The sequence below is a fragment of the Salvelinus sp. IW2-2015 genome, unplaced genomic scaffold, assembly GCF_002910315.2.
Source record: "Salvelinus sp. IW2-2015 unplaced genomic scaffold, ASM291031v2 Un_scaffold1756, whole genome shotgun sequence".
In the NCBI taxonomy this organism is placed as follows: domain Eukaryota; kingdom Metazoa; phylum Chordata; class Actinopteri; order Salmoniformes; family Salmonidae; genus Salvelinus; species Salvelinus sp. IW2-2015.
Window position 1 is genome coordinate 94,000 of NW_019943137.1, and position 17,737 is coordinate 111,736.

The 17,737-nt window shown below is 44.9% G+C and overlaps 1 protein-coding gene across 1 annotated transcript; it reads right to left on the reverse strand.

The window, feature by feature from the left end:
• Positions 1 to 699: 699 nt before the first annotated feature.
• On the reverse strand, positions 700 to 14,055 carry LOC139024662 (collagen alpha-6(IV) chain-like). The gene is made up of 7 exons (XM_070439552.1): positions 14,014 to 14,055; positions 13,654 to 13,833; positions 7,659 to 7,778; positions 2,233 to 2,289; positions 1,904 to 1,944; positions 1,432 to 1,491; positions 700 to 736 (listed from the first exon to the last, which is right to left on the reverse strand). The coding sequence occupies exons 1-7, from the start codon at positions 14,053 to 14,055 to the stop codon at positions 700 to 702; spliced, it is 537 nt and encodes a 178-aa protein (XP_070295653.1).
• Between the last annotated feature and the right edge of the window lie 3,682 nt (positions 14,056 to 17,737).

Consider the following 17,737-nt stretch of genomic DNA (forward strand, 5'->3'; position numbering starts at 1 on the left):
TGAGGTCAAGGTCAACGGTGTCTAGTTGTCCAGTACTCTGAGGTCAGAGGTCAGGTGTCTCATAGTTGTCCAGTACTCTGAGGTCAGAGGTCAGGTGTCTGAGTTGTCCAGTTACTCTGAGGGTCAGAGGTCAGGTGTCTAGTTGTCACAGTACTCTGAGGTCAGAGGTCAGGTGTCTAAGTTGTGTCCAGGTACTCTGAGTCAGAGAGTCAGGTGTCTAGTTGTCAGCTTACTCTTGAGGTCAGAGGTCAGGTGTCTAGTTGTCGTATCTGAGGTCAAGGTCAGTGTTAGTGTCCTACTCTGAGGTCAGAGGTCAGGTGTCTAGTTGTCCAGTAGTCTGAGGTCAGAGGTCAGGTGTCTAGTTGTCCAGTAGTCTGAGGTCAGAGGTCAGGTGTCTAGTTGTCCAGTAGTCTGAGGTCAGGGTCAGGTGTCTAGTTGTCCAGTATCTGAGGTCAGAGGTCAGGTGTCTAGTCCAGTATCTGAGGTCAGAGTCAGGTGTCTAGTTGTCCAGTATCTGAGGTCAGAGGTCAGGTGTCTAGTTGTCCAGTACTCTGAGGTCAGAGGTCAGGTGTCTAGTTGTCCAGTACTCTGAGGTCAGAGGTCAGGTGTCTAGTTGTCCAGTAGTCTGAGGTCAGAGGTCAGTGTCTAGTTGTCCAGTACTCTGAGGTCAGAGGTCAGGTGTCTAGTTGTCCAGTACTACTACAGGACCAGGGGGACCGGGGGGACCTGGATTACCCTGGAGAAGAACACAACACAAATACAAGAAGTCAGTCAGGAATAAACAGACAATAAGACAAGTATGTTCCCCCAAGTCACTAGCTTTAGTCATATGAGTTAATGTCTAGATTAAACATGACAAGTCACTAGCTTTAGTCATATGAATTAATGTCTAGATTAAACATGACAAGTCACTAGCTTTAGTCATATGAATTAAGTCTAGATAAAACATGACAAGTCACTAGCTTTAATCATATTAATTAATGTCTAGATTAAACATGACAAGTCACTAGCTTTAGTCATATATAATGTCTAGATGTTGAGGTTGGTAATGACCACTGCTTGAGGATAAAGTAGCTTCTGTAGAATATGTGGTGTGTCTATCTGCCTGTCTATGTGTGTGTGTGGTTCTGTGTGTGTATCTGTCTATGTGTGTGTGGTGTGGCTCTGTGTGTGTGTATCTGTCTATGGTGTGTGTGTGTGTTGGCTCTGTGTGTGTATCTGTCTATGTGTGTGTGTGTGTGGCTCTGTATGTGTAATCTGTCTATGTGTGTGTGTGTGGTTCTGTGTGTGGTATCTGTCTATGTGTGTGTGTGTGGTGTGGCTCTGTGTGTGTATCTGTCTATGTGTGTGGTGTTGTGTGTTGTGTGTGTGTGTGTGTGTGTGTTGGTTCTTGTGTGTATCTGTCATGTGTGTGTTGGTGTGTGTACGTACCAAGGAATCATAGGACCACTGGGGCCGATGTCACCAAGGCCTTCCTTTAGGACTCCGGACCTAGAAGAGAAACAGAACGGCAGAGAGACGGTCAGGAACACCAGAACACATAGAACGTTTCAGGAACACAGAGAACACACATAGAACCGTGTCCAGGAACACATGAACACATAACTGTGTTCAGGAAAAAACATAGAACACAAGAAACAGTCAGAACAGGTCCAGCCTAGACAGGCAGGAACACTTAGAACCGGTGTCGGCAATGCCTACAGAGAACACAATAGAACCCGTGTCAGGAACACAGAACAACATATCTGCTAGAACCGTGTCAGGAACACAGAACACATAGAACCCGGGTCAGATACACAGAACACATAGAAACCTTTGAACCGGGTCAGGAACACACCAAGCTATCAATTACACCACATATAAATAATGAAATATAGTATATTGATGTCTAGGAATTAGTTGCCTTACAGGTACACCGTCCAGTCCAGGCAAACCAGGAGCTCCCTGTCAGGAGACAAGACCAACTGAGTTAAACAACTGGCCTTGCTTCATTATAAACATACATGTAGATTTAGGGAAGTGAGGGAGGAGACGAGGGAGGCAGGGAGGGTGTTTCAGGTAAGACCGACCTCAATGAATGGCACAGGATGATGTCATAGCAACAACATTATCCCCCTTCCTCTAAACAATCTCCAGGATAGGACGAGAGGAAAGGAGGGGGAGAGGCACGGAGGTCAAACATTTCCTTATAACATTCTTCTGTGTGTGTGTGTGTGTGTGTGTATACGTTACCCCTTTGGTTCCAACATATACAGGTTCTCCCTTCTGCCCTTGAGGACCCTTAGGCCCCTGAGAGAGAGAGAGACAGAGAGCGAAATTGGTGTGAAACAGGGAAGGAACTCAGGCGGTATGCTAATTTGGTATAGTGCAGACCTAACTCACTCTATTAAATTAATCAAAACAGGAACATTTTACATTTGGCTAGAAATTTAAAAGGAAATTATTTAAAAAGAGAAAAATATCCTCCTGTGTATTACCTACAGTATATACCCCCCACTAGAATCCCATACTTTAATGAAGACAGCTTCTCCATCCTGGAGGAGGAAATCTGTAATTTCCGGGCCCAGGGACATGTACTAGTCTGCGACCTAAATGCCAGAACTGGACAAGAACCTGACAGCCTCAGCACACAGGGGGACAAACACCTACCTGGGGGTGACAGCATTCCCTCCCCCATATGCCCCCCTAGACACAACTACGACAACATAACCAACATAAACGGGTCACAACTCCCGCAGCTCTGTCCCATGCTGGGTATGTACATAGTCAATGGTAGGCTTCGAGGGGACTCCTATGGTAGGTACACCTATAGCTCATCTCTTGGCAGTATGTATCGTAACTTACTTGATCCTCCCTCAACCCAGAGTCTCTCAGAGCATTCACATCAAGCCCCTTACACCCCTATAGATCACAGCAAAATCACACTCTACTGAACAGAGCAATACTCAATCATGAGGACATCAAACCAAAGACTAAAAATATTAAGAAAGGCTGTAGTTGGAAGGGAAAAAAGTGTGGAAATCTACCCCAAAACTATTAGGAAAAAACAAATTCAATCCCTTCTCGACAATTTCCTGGACATAGTCAATGGTAGGCTTCGAGGGGACTCCTATGGTAGGTACACCTACAGCTCATCTCTTGGCAGTAGTACTGTAGACTACTTTATCACTGACCTCAACCCTCAACTTCGAGGAGATGTAAAATGGCGCCGAAAGAGATGGCTGACTCGCTTCTAGTCCTTAGGAAACTTTGCAGTATTTTGTTTTTTTAATATATTTTTTCTTACATTGTTAACCCATAAAATTGTATGTGTTATTACATACACCTGGGAAGAACTATTGGATATCAGAGCGGCGGTAACAGCATTACGACCAGGTATACGACTTTACCGAAGCGGATGCTTTGTTCGCACCTCCCAGGGCTATTTAACTGATTTCAGAGGCCGACGCAAAACAACGCCGGCGGTAAAGAGGGATTCGGAGGGGTCTTCTGGTCAGACTTAGGAGGAGCGCACACCACCCACCGCTTCCAAGTATTTTACTTGCTAATGTTCAGTCCCTGTATRACAAAGTTGGAGAGATCAGGGCTCTCCTTCCAGAGAAACAACAGGGATTGTTACATACTCTGTTTCATGGAAACATGGCTCACTCGGGATATACTGTCGGAGTCGGTCAAGCCATCTGGATTCTCAGTTCATCGTGCTAACAGGAATGAACATCTCCCCGGGAAGAAGAAGGGCGGGGTTGTATGTTTCATGATTAACGACTCATGGTGTAATTGTAATAACAYATAGGAACTCAAGTCCTTTTGTTCAACCAACCTAGAATACCTCACAATCAAATGCAGACTGTATTATCTTCCAAGAGAATTCTCTTTGGTTATTGTCACAGCCGTGTATATCCCCCCTCAAGCCGATACCACGACTGCCCTCAAGGAAATTCACTGGACTTTATGCAAACTGGAAACCATATATCCAGAGGCTGCATTTATCGTAGCTGGGGACTTTAACAAAGCACATTTGAGGAAAAGGCTACCTAAATTCTATCAGCATATTGACTGTAGCACTGTAGCAAACACTGGACCATTGTAATTCCATCTTCCGGGATGCATACAAGGCCCTCCCCCGCCCTCCTTTCAACAAATCTGAACACGACTCCATTTTGATCCTCCCTTCCTATAGGCAGAAACTGAAACAGGAAGTACCTGTGCTAAGGACTATTCAACACCTGTCTGACCAATTGGAATCCACGCTTCAAGATTGTTTTGATCACGTGGGCTGGGATATGTTCCGGGTCTTCAGAGAATAATATCGATGTATATACCGAGACGTTTACTGAGTTATCATGAAGCGTATAGGAGATGTTGTACCCACTGTGACTATTAAAACCTACCCAAACCAGACACTGTGGATAGATGGCAGCATTCGCGCAAAACTGAAAGCGTGAACCACCGCATTTAACCCATGTAAGGTAACTGGGAATATGGCAGAATACAAACAGAGTAGTGATTCCCTCCACAAGGCAATTAAACAGGCAACACATCAGCAYAGAGACAAAGTGGAGTCGCAGTTCATCAGATATATGTGGCAGGGTCTACAGACAATCACGGACTACAAAAGGAAAACCAGCCACGTCGTGGAMATTGAGTCTCGCTTCCGGACAAGCCAAACACGTTATTTTCCCGCTAGCAAGGACTGTGGGCTCTCCATCTCCATGGCCGACATGAGGAATACATTTAAAAAAGTTAACCCTCGCAAGGCTGCCGGCCCAGACGGCATCCCTAGCTGCGTCCTCAGAGCATGCGCAGACCAGCTGGCTGCGGTGTTTACGGATATATGCAATCTCTCCCTATCCCAGTCTGCTGTCCCCATATGCTTCAAGAGGGCCACCATTGTTCCTGTACCCGAGAATGCAAAGGTAACTGAACCAAATGCGTATCGCCCCGTAGCACTCACTTCTGTCATCATSAAGTGCTTTGAGAGACTAGTCAAGGATCATATCACCACCACCTTACCTGTCACCCTAGACCCACTTCAATTTGCTTATAGCCCCAATAGGTCCACAGACRATGCAATCGCCATGACACTGCACACTGCCCTATCCCATCTGGACAAGAGGAATAACTAAGTCAGAATGCTGTTCATTGACTATAGCTCAGCMTTCAACAMCAAAGTACCCTCCAAACTGATCATTAAGCTGGAGGCCCTGGGTCTGAAACCCAGGGCCTCGTGTTTTCTAAGCCATCAAAAGGAACAAATTGAGACTCTGCAGGCAAATTCTGCTAAAATATTATCCGTGTACAACATAAAACACCAAATAATGCATGCAGAGTAGAATTAGGCCGATACCCGCTAATTATCAAAATCCAGAAAAGAAACGTTAAATTCTACAACCACTTAAAAGGAAACGATTCCCAAACCTTCCATAACAAAGCCATCACCTACAGAGAGATGAACCTGGAGAAGAGTCCCCTAAGCAAGCTGGTCCTGAGGCTCTGTTCACAAACAGACCCCACAGAGCCCCAGGACAGGAACACAATTAGACCCAACCAAATCATGAGAAAACAAAAAGAGAATTACTTGACACATTGGAAAGAATTAACAAAAACCCCCAGAGCAAACTGGAATGCTATTTGGAAACAGAGAGGTCACAGTGGCAGAATACCTGACCACTGTGACTGACCCACAATTAAGGAAATCTTTGACTATGTACAGACTCAGTGAGCATAGCCTTGCTATTGAGAAATGTAGCCGTAGGCAGACATGGCTCTCAAGAGAAGACAGGCTATGTGCACACTGCACACAAAATGAGGTGGAAACTGAGCTGCACTTCCTAACCTCCTGACAAATGTATGACCCTATTAGAGACACATCTTTCCCTCAGATTACACAGATCCACAAAGAATTAGAAAACAAACCCAATCTTGATAAACTCCCATATCTACTGGGTGAAATACCACAGTGTGCCATCACATCAGCAAGATTTGTGACCTGTTGCCCCAAGAAAAGGGCAACCAGTGAAGAACAAACACCATTGTAAATACAACCCATATTTATGTTTATTTATCTTCCCTTTTGTACTTGAACTCTTTGCACATAATATGACATTTGAAATGTCTATATTATTTTGGATCCTATGTGACTAATGTTTACTGTGCATTTTTATTGTTTATTTCACTTTTGTATATTATCTAGTTCACTTGCTTTGGCAATGTTAACATATGTTTCCCATGCCAATAAAGCTCCTTGAATTGAAATTGAATTGAATTGAGAGAGAGAGAGAGAGAGAGAGAGAGAGAAGAGAAGAGAGAGAGAGAGAGAGAAAGAGAGAGAGAGACGAGAGAGAGAGAGAGAGAGAGAGAGAGAGACGAGAGAGAAGAGAGAGAGAGAGAGAAGACAGAGAGAAGAGACAGGAGAGAAGAGAGACAGAGAGAGAGAGAGAGAGAGAGAGAGAGAGAGAGGAGAGAGAGAGAGAAGAGAGAGAAGGAGAGAGAGAGAGAGGAGAGAGAAAGAGAGACGAGAGAGACAGAGAGAGAGAGAGAGAGAGAGAAGAGAGAGAGAGAGAGACGAGAGAGAGAGAGAGAGAGAGAGAGAGAGAAAGAGAGAGAGAGAGAAAGAGACAAAGAGAGAGAGAGACAGAGAGACAGTAGAAGAGAGACAGAAGAGAGACAAAGCAGAGAGAGACAAAAGAGAAAGAGAGAGACAGAGAGACAGAGAGACAGAGAGACAGAGAGACATTGTGTCATATTGAAGCCAGTAACACCCGGCAGCCGGCTCACACTATGCAGAGTTCCCCCTCAGTCAGCAACCATTTGGTTACCAGGCCACCGTTGTAACCGTTTGGCTACTACCCGTTGCTAGACAACTGACTCTTGTTACAGTGACATTGGTACTGATGTTGATGATTGATGTTACTTACAGAGAATCCAGTTAGGTCCAACAAACACTAAACTACATGACTCTTATTACAGAACCGATATTCCACARTAACGTTAACATAGGACATTTAGCAGACGCTTTTATCCAAAGCCACTTACAGWCATACGTAAATACACATTACGTAGGGTAGTCCCAGGATTCAARCCCACTATCCTGGTGTCGCAAGTTCAGTGCTCTACAGAGGACCACCAGTGTTGCATTCCCGGTTAAAGGTTATTTTTTGTAAAGAGAAACTCGACCGTATAAAGCATTAACATCACAAAGAGATTTATTTGTGGTCCCGTGTGGCTCAGTTGGTAGAGCATGGTGCTTGCAACGCCAGGGTTGTGGGTTCAATTCCCACGGGGGGACCAGGATGAATATGTATGAACTTTCCAATTTGTAAGTCGCTCTGGATAAGAGCGTCTGCTAAATGACTTAAATGTAAATGTAAATTTATTTCCAACATGACAGCAGATACAACATAGCCGGTTCAAGCTGAGTCCATCTGCACCCTCTCAAAGGAAGCACACCTGAATATCTGGGCCAACAACCAATGAGGGCCTGTCCATAAAAGTATGCGCATCCAATCAGATACATATTTCCAATGTCACACACTGAGCATGTGCAAACCCTTTTAACCAGGTGTGCATAATAACATGGTGCTTATCTCTAGAACACAACAACCTACATGTACAGATGATGATAATAGTAGATAATAGACAGTGTAGAGGTTACTCACAGGGAGTCCTGAAGCTCCAGGTATTCCTCCGTCTAGAGCTCTGGGACCCGGGTCTCCCTGGGTACCGTTACATCCATCAAACCCTGGTAAACCCCTGCCACCGTCCTGACCTGGGTGACCCTGGGGTGAGAGAGAAACGGTTAGGCTGTGTGTGTGTGGTGTGTGTGTGTGTGTCGTTGTGTGTGTGTGTGGTGTGTGTGTGTGTGTGTGTGTGTGTGTGTGTGTGTGTGTGTGTGTGTTGTGTGTGTGTGTTGTGTGTGTGGTTTTATTTGTTTTATTTCACCTTTATTTAACCAGGTAGGCAAGTTGAGAACAAGTTCTCATTTACAATTGCGACCTGGCCAAGATAAAGCAAAGCAGTTTGATACATACAACAACACAGAGTTACACATGGAGTAAAACAAACATACAGTCAATAATTCAGTAGAAAAACAAGTATATACAACGTGAGCAAATGAGGTGAGAATAAGGGAGGTAAAGGCAAAAAAAAGGCCATGGTGGCGAAGTAAATACAATATAGCAAGTTAAACACTGGAATGGTAGATTTGCAGTGGAAGAATGTGCAAAGTAGAGATATAAATAATGGGGTGCAAAGGAGCAAAATAAATAAATAAATACAGTAGGGGAGAGTAGTTGTTTGGGCTAAATTATAGATGGCTATGTACAGTGCAGTAATCTATGAGCTGCTCTGACAGCTGGTGCTTAAAGATAGTGAGGGAAATAAGACTTTCCAGTTTCAGAGATTTTTGTAGTTCGTTCCAGTCATTGGCAGCAGAGAACTGGAAGGAGAGGCGGCCAAAGGAAGAATTGGTTTGGGGGGGACCAGTGAGATATACCTGCTGGAGCGCGTGCTACAGGGGTGCTGCTATGGTGACCAGCGAGTGAGATAAGGGGGACTTTACCTAGCAGGGTCTTGTAGATGACCTGGAGCCAGTGGGTTGGCGACGAGTATGAAGCGAGGGCCAGCCAACGAGAGCGTACAGGTCGCAGTGGTGGGTAGTATATGGGCTTTGGTGACAAAACGGATGGCACTGTGATAGACTGCATCAATTTTCTGAGTAGAGTGTTGGAGGCTGTTTTGTAAAAGACATCGCCGAAGTCAAGGATCGGTAGGATGGTCAGCTTTACAAGGGTATGTTTGCAGCATGAGTGAAGGATGCTTTGTTGCAAAATAGGAAGCCAATTCTAGATTTAACTTTGGATTGGAGATGTTTGATGTGAGTCTGGAAGGAGAGTTTACAGTCTAACCAGACACCTAGTATTTTAGTTGTCCACATATTCAAGTCAGAACCGTCCAGAGTAGTGATGTTGGACGGAAAGGCGGGCAGGTGCAGGCAGCGATCGGTTGAAGAGCATGCATTTAGTTTTACTTGTATTTAAGAGCAATTGGAGCCACGGAAGGAGAGTTGTATGCATTGAAGCTCGTCTGGAGGGTTGTTAACTTCTTCGGGTAGGGGCAGACATTTTCACTTTTGGATAAATAGGATAAATAGCATGCCAAAATTATTAGTAGATTTGGATAGAAAAAACTCTGAAGTTTCTAAAACTGTTTGAATCATGTCTGTGAGAATAACAGAACTTATGTAGCAGGCGAAACCCCGAGGACAAACCATTCAGAAATTATATATTTTTTTGAGGTCACTGTCTTTTCAATGAGCTTTCATTGGGACACCAGATTTCTAAGGACTTGTTTGCAGTTCCTACCGCTTCCACTGGATGTCACCAGTGTTTGAAAATTGGTTGAGGTTATTCCTTTGTGTAATGAACAAGTACGGCAATCGTAAATGAGGTTCACTTGAAGTAAAATTGTTGAGAGGGGCACATTACCAAAAAAGTTGCGTCAGTTTGTTTTCTTTTTGTATTGAACACAGATCATCCCGTCTTCAAATTGATCGATTATTAAACGTTTAAAAATACCTAACGTTGTATTACAAAAGTAGTTTGAAAGTTTTGGTAAAGTTACATGAACTTTTGATATATTTTGTAGTGACGTTGCGCAAGTTGGAAGCTGTGTTTTTCTGGATGAAACGCGACAAATAAATTGACATTTTGGATATATATCGACGGAATTAATCAAACAAAAGACCATTTTTGTGTGTTTATGGACATATTGGAGTGCCAACAAAAGAATTTCGTCAAAGGTAAGGCATGAATTATATTTTATTTCTGCGTTTTGTGTCGTGCCTGAAGTGTTGAAATATGCCTACTCTCTTTGTTTACTGTTGTGCTATCATCAGATAATAGCATCTTATGCTTTTCCCGAAAAAGCCTTTTGAATCTGACATGTTGGCTGGATTCACAACGAGTGTAGCTTTAATTTGGTATCTTACATGTGTGATTTAATGAAAGTTTGATTTTTATATCATTTGATTTGAATATGGTGCTCTGTATTTTCCCTGGCTATTGGCCAGGTGGACGAATGCGTCCCACCTACCCCAGAGAGGTTAACACAGTGTCCAAAGAAGGGTGGAAGTATACAGAATGGTGTCGTCTGCGTAGAGGTGGATCAGAGACTCACCAGCACAACAGCGACATCATTGATGTATACAGAGAAGAGAGTCGGTCCAAGAATTGAACCCTGTGGCACCCCCATAGAGACTGCCAGAGGCCTGGACAACAGGCCTCCGATTTGACACACTGAACTATATCAGAGAAGTAGTTGGTGAACCAGGCGAGGCAATCATTTGAGAAACCAAGGCTATCGAGTCTGCCGATTGAGATGTGGTGATTGACAGAGTCGAAAGCCTTTGCCAGTCAATCACTACGGCTGCACAGTATTGTTTCGTATCGATGGCGGTTAGGATATCGTTTAGGACCTTGAGCCGTGCCTGAGGTGCACCCATGACCAGCTCTGAAACCAGATTACAGAGCGGAGAAGGTATGGTGTGATTCGAAATGGTCAGTAATCTGTTTGTTGACTTGGCTTTCGAAGACCTTAGAAAGGCAGTTTGGGTCAAGAGTGTCCCCCCTTTGAAGAGGGGGATGACTGCAGCTGCTTTCCAATCTTTGGGAATCTCAGACGACACGAAAGAGAGGTTGAACAGGCTAGTAATAGGGGTTGCAACAATTTCGGCAGATAATTTTAGAAAGAAAGGGTCCAGATTGTCTAGCCCGGCTGATTTGTAGGTCCAGATTTTGCAGCTCTTTTCAGAACATCAGCTGACTGGATTTGGAGAAGGAGAAATGGGGAAGGCTTGGGGGAGTTGCTGTGGGGGTGCAGTGCTGTTGACCGGGGTGGGGTAGCCAGGTGGAAAGCATGGCCAGCCGTAGAAAAATGCTTATTGATTAATCTCAATTATAGTGGATTTGTCGGTGGTGACCGTGTTACCTAGCCTCAGTGCAGTGGGCAGCTGGGAGGAGGTGTTCTAACTTTACAGTGTCCAGAACTTTTTTGAGTTTGTGTTGCAGGAAGCAAATTTATGCTTAAAAAGCTAGCCTTGGCTTTCTAACTGCCTGTGTATATTGTTTCTAGCTTCCCTGAAAAGTTGCATATCACGGGGGCTGTTCGATGCTAATGCAGAACGCCATAGGATGTTTTTGTGTGGTTAAGGGCAGTCAGGTCTGGAGAGAACCAAGGGCTATACTGTTCCTGGTTCTAAATTTCTTGAATGGGGCATGCTTATTTAAGATAGTGAGTAAGGCATTTAAAAAAATAACCAGGCATCCTCTACTGACGGGATGAGATCAATATCCTTCCAGGATACCTCGGCCAGGTCGATTAGAAAGGCCTTTCGCTGAAGTGTTTCAGGAGCGTTTGCCAGTGATGAGTGGAGGTTGTTTCACCGCTGACCATTACGGATGCAGGCAATGAGGCAGTGATCGCTGAGATCTTGGTTGAAAACAGCAGAGGTTGTATTTAGAGGGCAAGTTGGTTAGGATGATATCTATGAGGGTGCCCGTGTTTACGGCTTTGGGTGGTACCTGGGTAGGTTCATTGATAATTTGTGTGAGATTGAGAGCATCAAGCTTAGATTGTAGGATGGCTGGTGGTGTAAGCATGTTCCAGTTTAGGTCGCCTAGCAGCACGAGCTCTGAAGATAGATGGGGGGCAATCAGTTCACATATGGTGTCCAGAGAACAGCTGGGGCAGAGGGTGGTCTATAGCAGCGGCAACGGTGAGAGACTTGTTTTTAGAGAGGTGGATTTTTAAAAGTAGAAGTTCAAATTGCTTGGGTACAGACCTGGATAGTAGGACAGAACTCTGCAGGCTATCTTTGCAGTAGATTGCAACTCCGCCCCTTTGGCTGTTCTATCTTGTCTGAAAATGTTGTAGTTAGGAATCTAGATACAGAATTTTTGGTGGTCTTCCTAAGCCAGGATTCAGACACGGCTAGAACATCCGGGTTGGCAGAGTGTGCTAAAGCAGTGAATAAAACAAACTTAGGGAGGAGGCTTCTAATGTTAACATGCATGAAACCAAGGCTATTACGGTTACAGAAGTCATCAAAAAAGAGCGCCTGGGGAATAGGATGGAGCTAGGCACTGCAGGCCTGGATCACCTCTACATCACCAGAGGAACAGAGGAGGAGTAAGATAAGGGTACGGTTTAGCCGCTATGAGAATTGGTCGTCTAGAACGTCCGGAACAGAGAGTAAAAGGAGGTTTCTGGGGGCGATAAAAAAGCTTCAAGGTAAATGTACAGACAAAGGTATGTAGGATGTGAATACAGTGGAGGTAAACCTAGGTATTGAGTGATGATGAGAGAGATATTGTCTCTAGAAACATCATTGAAATCAGGTGATGTCATCGCATGTGTGGGTGGTGGAATGAAAGGTTGGATAAGGTATAGTGAGCAGGGCTACAGGCTCTACAGTGAAATAAGCCAATAAACACTAACCAGAACAGCAATGGACAAGGCATATTGACATTAAGGAGAGCATGCTAGTCGAGGATCATAAGGTTCAGTGAGTAGTGAGGTTGGTTGGGGTCGGCGATTCAGACAGCTAGCCGAGCCATCGGTAGCAAGCTGCAAGGATGGAGTCTGATTTTGCCACCTCGTGCGTTTCCGACGGTAGATTAGTGGGGTTCCTGTGGTAGAGGAATCAATCCAATTGGCAAAATAGATATAGTTATTGTGACCCAAGAAAAATTGTCCGATCGATAGACCTATTCAGATAGCAGCCGATAAGACAGCTAACGATTAGCGGGCCGCAGATGGGCGTTCAGGTAACGTCGCGACGGAGGTGCCAGTTGGATAACTCCCTCGGGCAGATAACGTCGGTAGTCCAGTCGTGAAGGCCCGGTGGGCTCCGCATCAGCAGTAAAACGGGTCCGGATAGGTGATTGTAGCCCAGGAATGGCTGATGGAACTCTTCAGCTGGCTAGCTCTGGAATAATTGATGTTTGCTCCGGGATCGACGTAAGCCAATAGTCACTCGGATAGCAGCTACTAGCTGCGAGATCCATGTGTAAATGTCCAGGCTTGTGGTTGAAATCCGGGATATGGAGAGAAAAATAGGTCCGGTATGCTGGTCTGAGTCGCATTGGCGATAGCTTTTCGAGCTAAAGGATAGCTGATGACCAAAACCGTGTTAGCTGAATACCAAGTTAGCCAGTAAACTGGCTAGCTCTGGCTAGCTTCTGCTAGCTTCTGGCTAGCTTCTGGCTAGCTTCTATTGTGGATTCAGATTTGAGGTAAATAATACTTCTTTTTTTTTTAAATTGGTGAGGCGGGTTGCAGGAGAGTGTTTGAAGTTGAGTTTTTGGAAAAGAAAATATATAAAAGATATGCGAAGAAAGATGTAAATATATATATACACGGGACACGACAAGACGAGGACAAAGGACGTCTGACTGCTATGCCATCTTGGACAAATTGTGTGTGTGTGTGTGTGTGTGTGTGTGTTTGTGTGTGTGTGTGTGTGTTTGTGGTGTGTGTGTGTGTGTGTGTGTGTGTGTGTGTGTGTGTGTGTGTGTGTGTGGTTGTGGTGTGTGTGTGTGTGCGTGTGTGTGTGTGCAGTCATGCGTGCGTGTGTGTGTGCGCTACAATACTCACTGGGACTCCGTCGTTTCCTGGGAACCCTGGTACGCCCATGGGCCCCTTGTCTCCTTTCAGCCCAGAGGGGCCCATGCGCCCGACGTGGCCCTTCTCTCCTTTTGGCCCTAAAGGCCCTTGGTCGCCTGTGAACCCCTCTGGTCCACCGGGTCCTACTGGCCCCAATGCCCCTGGCCGCCCCTGGAGAGAGGGAAGAGGAGGAGGCAGACATGGTGACACAATTCTTAAAAAGTTATTTACAAATATTGAGTCTTTAAGCCTTTGAAAGTCAAAGTTGAATGCTTCGGGGAGGAGGAGAGGGACCCCTGACTAACACTTAGACTATGTATAGTAAAATATAGTCCTGGAAAAACGCCTCACTCTCTCGCTCATTGGCTGGATGTCCTTTGGGTGGTGGACCATTCTTGATACACACAGGAAACTGTTCAGTGTGAAAAACCCAGCAGCGTTGCAGTTCTTGACACACTCAAACCGGTGCCCCTGGCACTTACTACCATACCCTCTTCAAAGGCACTTAAATATTTTGTCTTGCCCATTCACCCTCTGAATGGCACACATACAGAATCCATGTCTCAATTGTCTCAAGGCTTAAAAATTATTATTTAATCTGTCTCCTCCCCTTCTTCTATACTGATTGAAATAGATTTAACAAGTGACATCAATAAGGGACCGTAACTTTCACCTGGATTCACCTGGTCAGTTTGTCATGGAAAGAGCAGGTGTTCTTAATGTTTTGTACACTCAGTGTATATCTCAGTGTCTTTCTCTCCTCATCTTTGAACATATTTATACATTTTCCAACCTCATATGAATCTTAGGAAAACCTCTGAACACACAAACACGTTGATTCGACGTCATCTCTCCAATTCAAAGCAGCAGTCCTCAATTACACTCTCTGTTGGATGTGCTGAGGGAGTTGACCAGGAAGGAACATCCTCAGACACATTTTTATTTGGGGGGGGGTTGATAGTGTGTGAGAGAAAGAGAGAGAGAGAGACATAGAGAGAGGTATGACAGAGAGAGTGTGTGTGTGTTTGTGTCTGTGTGTATGCGTGAAGGGGATAGTACCAGTGAGAAAGAGAGAGAGAGAGGAATGACAGAGAGTGTGTCTGTGTCTGTGTGTATGCGTGAAGGGGAGACAACCAGAAAGAGAGACAGAGAGTGTGTCTGTGTGAAGGGGAGACTACCAGAAAGAGAGACAGAGAGTGAGTCTGTGTGTATGCGTGAAGGGGAGACTACCAGAAAGAGAGACAGAGAGTGTGTCTGTGTGTATGGTGTGAAGGGGAGACCTAACCAGAAAGAGAGACAGAGAGTGTGTCTGTGTGTATCGTGAAGGGGCGAACTAGCAAGAAAGAGAACCAGTAGAGGTGTGTCCTGTGGTGTTAGCGTTGAAGGGGAGATACCAGAAAGAAGAGCCAGAGAGTGTGTCTGTGGTGTATGCGTGTGAGGGGAGACTTCCAAAAGAGAGACAGAGAGCTGTGTCTGTGTGTATGTGTGAAGGGGGACTACCAAGAAAGAGAGACACTTAGAGAGTGAGTCTGTGTGTAATGCGTGAAGGCGAAGACTACGCAGAAAGAGAGACAGAGAGTTATATATGTTTATCCTAAACAGGGCTTTTTTGCCATAAGGAATTTGTGCAAGAAGGACAACCTTCTTGACTACCACTGTCCCACCCAATCTTCACTAGCCACCATTACACATGGCGGCGCCAGAGAGCAATATCATTAAGCTGACATAAACCTGTCATGTCAGTTAATGATGTCTATGGCAGAAAACTCTCTCTGTGACAGATCCAGAGTCATGTGCTTGAGGATGATCGGTGGAGGAGGATGATTGCCTATCAGACGCGGAGTCGCGCCGGGAAGAGAGATACGAGTTGTGTCTCTCTAGCACGATCGGTGACCCGATATTTCTGGATGCGTACACTACCCAGGCGGTGAATAGGGAGACTCCATGGCGGGATGGTGGATCACATGAGAAACAGGATCATTTACAGGGGAGGACCACTAAACAGAGAGTGTTAAACGGGGAGAGGTGGGGAGACCGGATAGTCTAGTCACGTGGCAGATGGCTGGTATTCGAGTGAGGCCGGTACCTTAAGGGTAGATGTAGTCTCTACCGAGGAGTGTGGGCGCAAGTTAAACTAACACTCTGGAAACATTGGATCATATCTAGGTCTTAGGTGGTTCTCGTCTCTCTTGCCTGTATGGTTCTTCCGTACTCTAGGGCATCTCGCAGCATATCCACTAGAAGCGGATCGCTCGTTCATGACGGATTGCGACGGATACGTTGAGGCTACCGAAGGTACGATTATAGATCTTTAAGAGACTATACGGACGCAGCTACATAGGCGATCGCATAACAGGGAAGGCACTTCATCTGCAGACTATGTACCAGTCGAGAGTGTGTGCGTTGAACGTCGACAGTAGGGAGCCGTCACCGAGGAGTGCAGGAGGTGATGATCCGATTACGGCGGATCACAGATAAGCAAGAGGCTGGGTGTCGAGCAAGCGTAGAACAGTGTGAAGCTGACTAGTCTCTCCTCTCTGCTTCATTGTCCCGTCTTCTCTCTCAATGCTGCTCTCCTCGTCTCTCTCTCTCTCTTCTCATTTCCGTTCTGTACTGCCTCTCTCTTCTCTTGTCCGTCCTCTCTCTTCTCTCTCTCCTTCACATTAATTCCTCTTCTCGCTCATCTTCGTCCTATCCCGTCAGACTCTCTCGTCTTTTCAATGCGCATCTATAATCTCTCTCTTCTTCTTCTTCTACTTAACTCTCTCTCTGCTTGTTCTCTCTCTTCTCTTATTCATTAGTTCTATGGATACTTTTTAGTCTGTTTTCGTATATCGATAGTTCACGTTATAAGGGGTGTTTGTTAGAGCTCTGGGCCTCTTACAGTGATGCATACCAATAATGAAAGTATAGTAAGAATGAATCGAATGAGGATAATATAGGTAGATAACTTGCGAAGTATAAGAGGTTATTATAAATAACTCCTCATTCTTTCCCCGTCGGAACTCATGTTTAACAGTTAGACACTTAGACAGTTAGACACATACACCTTAGCCAAATACATTTAATCACAGTTTTTCACAATTCCTGACATTTAATCCTAGTAAAAATACCCTTAGGTCAGTTAGGATGACCACTTTATTATAGAATGTGAAATGTCAGAATAAGTAAAGAGAATGATTTATTTCAGCTTTTATTTCTTTATCACATTCCCAGTGGGTCAGAAGTTTACATACACTCAATTCGTATTTGGCAGCATTGCCTTTAAATTGTTTAACTTGGGACAAACGTTTCGGGTAGCCTTCGACAAGCTTCCCACATAAGTTGGGTGAATTTAGCCCATTTCTCCTGACAGAGCTGGTTGTAACTGAGTCAGGTTTGTAGGCCTCCTTGCTCGCACACACTTTTTCAGTTTTTCTGCTCACAAATTTTCTATGGAGTTGAGGTCAGGGCTTTGTGATGGCCACTCCAATACCTTGACTTTGTTGTCCTTAGCCATTTTGCCACATCTTTGGAAGTATGCTTGGGGTCATTGTCCATTTGGAAGACCCATTTGCGACCAAGCTTTAACATCCTGACTGATGTCTTGAGATGTTGCTTCAATATATCCATATCATTTTCCAGCCTCATGATGCCATCTATTTTGTGAAGTGCACCAGTCCCTCTGCAGCAAAGCACCCCACAACATGATGCTGCCACCCCCGTGCTTCACGGTTGGGATGGTGTTTTCCGGCTTGCAAGCCTCACCCTTTTCCCTCCAAACATAATGATGGTCATTATGGCCAAACAGTTCTATTTTTTGTTCATCAGACCAGAGGACATTTCTCCAAAAAGTACGATCTTTGTCCCCATGTGCAGTTGAAAACCGTAGTCTGGCTTTTTTATGGCGGTTTTGGAGCAGTGGCTTCTTCCTTGCTGAGCGCCTTTCAGGTTATGTCGATATAGGACTCGTTTTACTGTGGATATAGATGCTTTTGTACCCGGTTCCTCCAGTATCTTACAAAGGTCCTTTGCTGTTGTTCTGGGATTGATTTGCACTTTTCACACCAAAGTACGTTCATCTCTAGGAGAACAG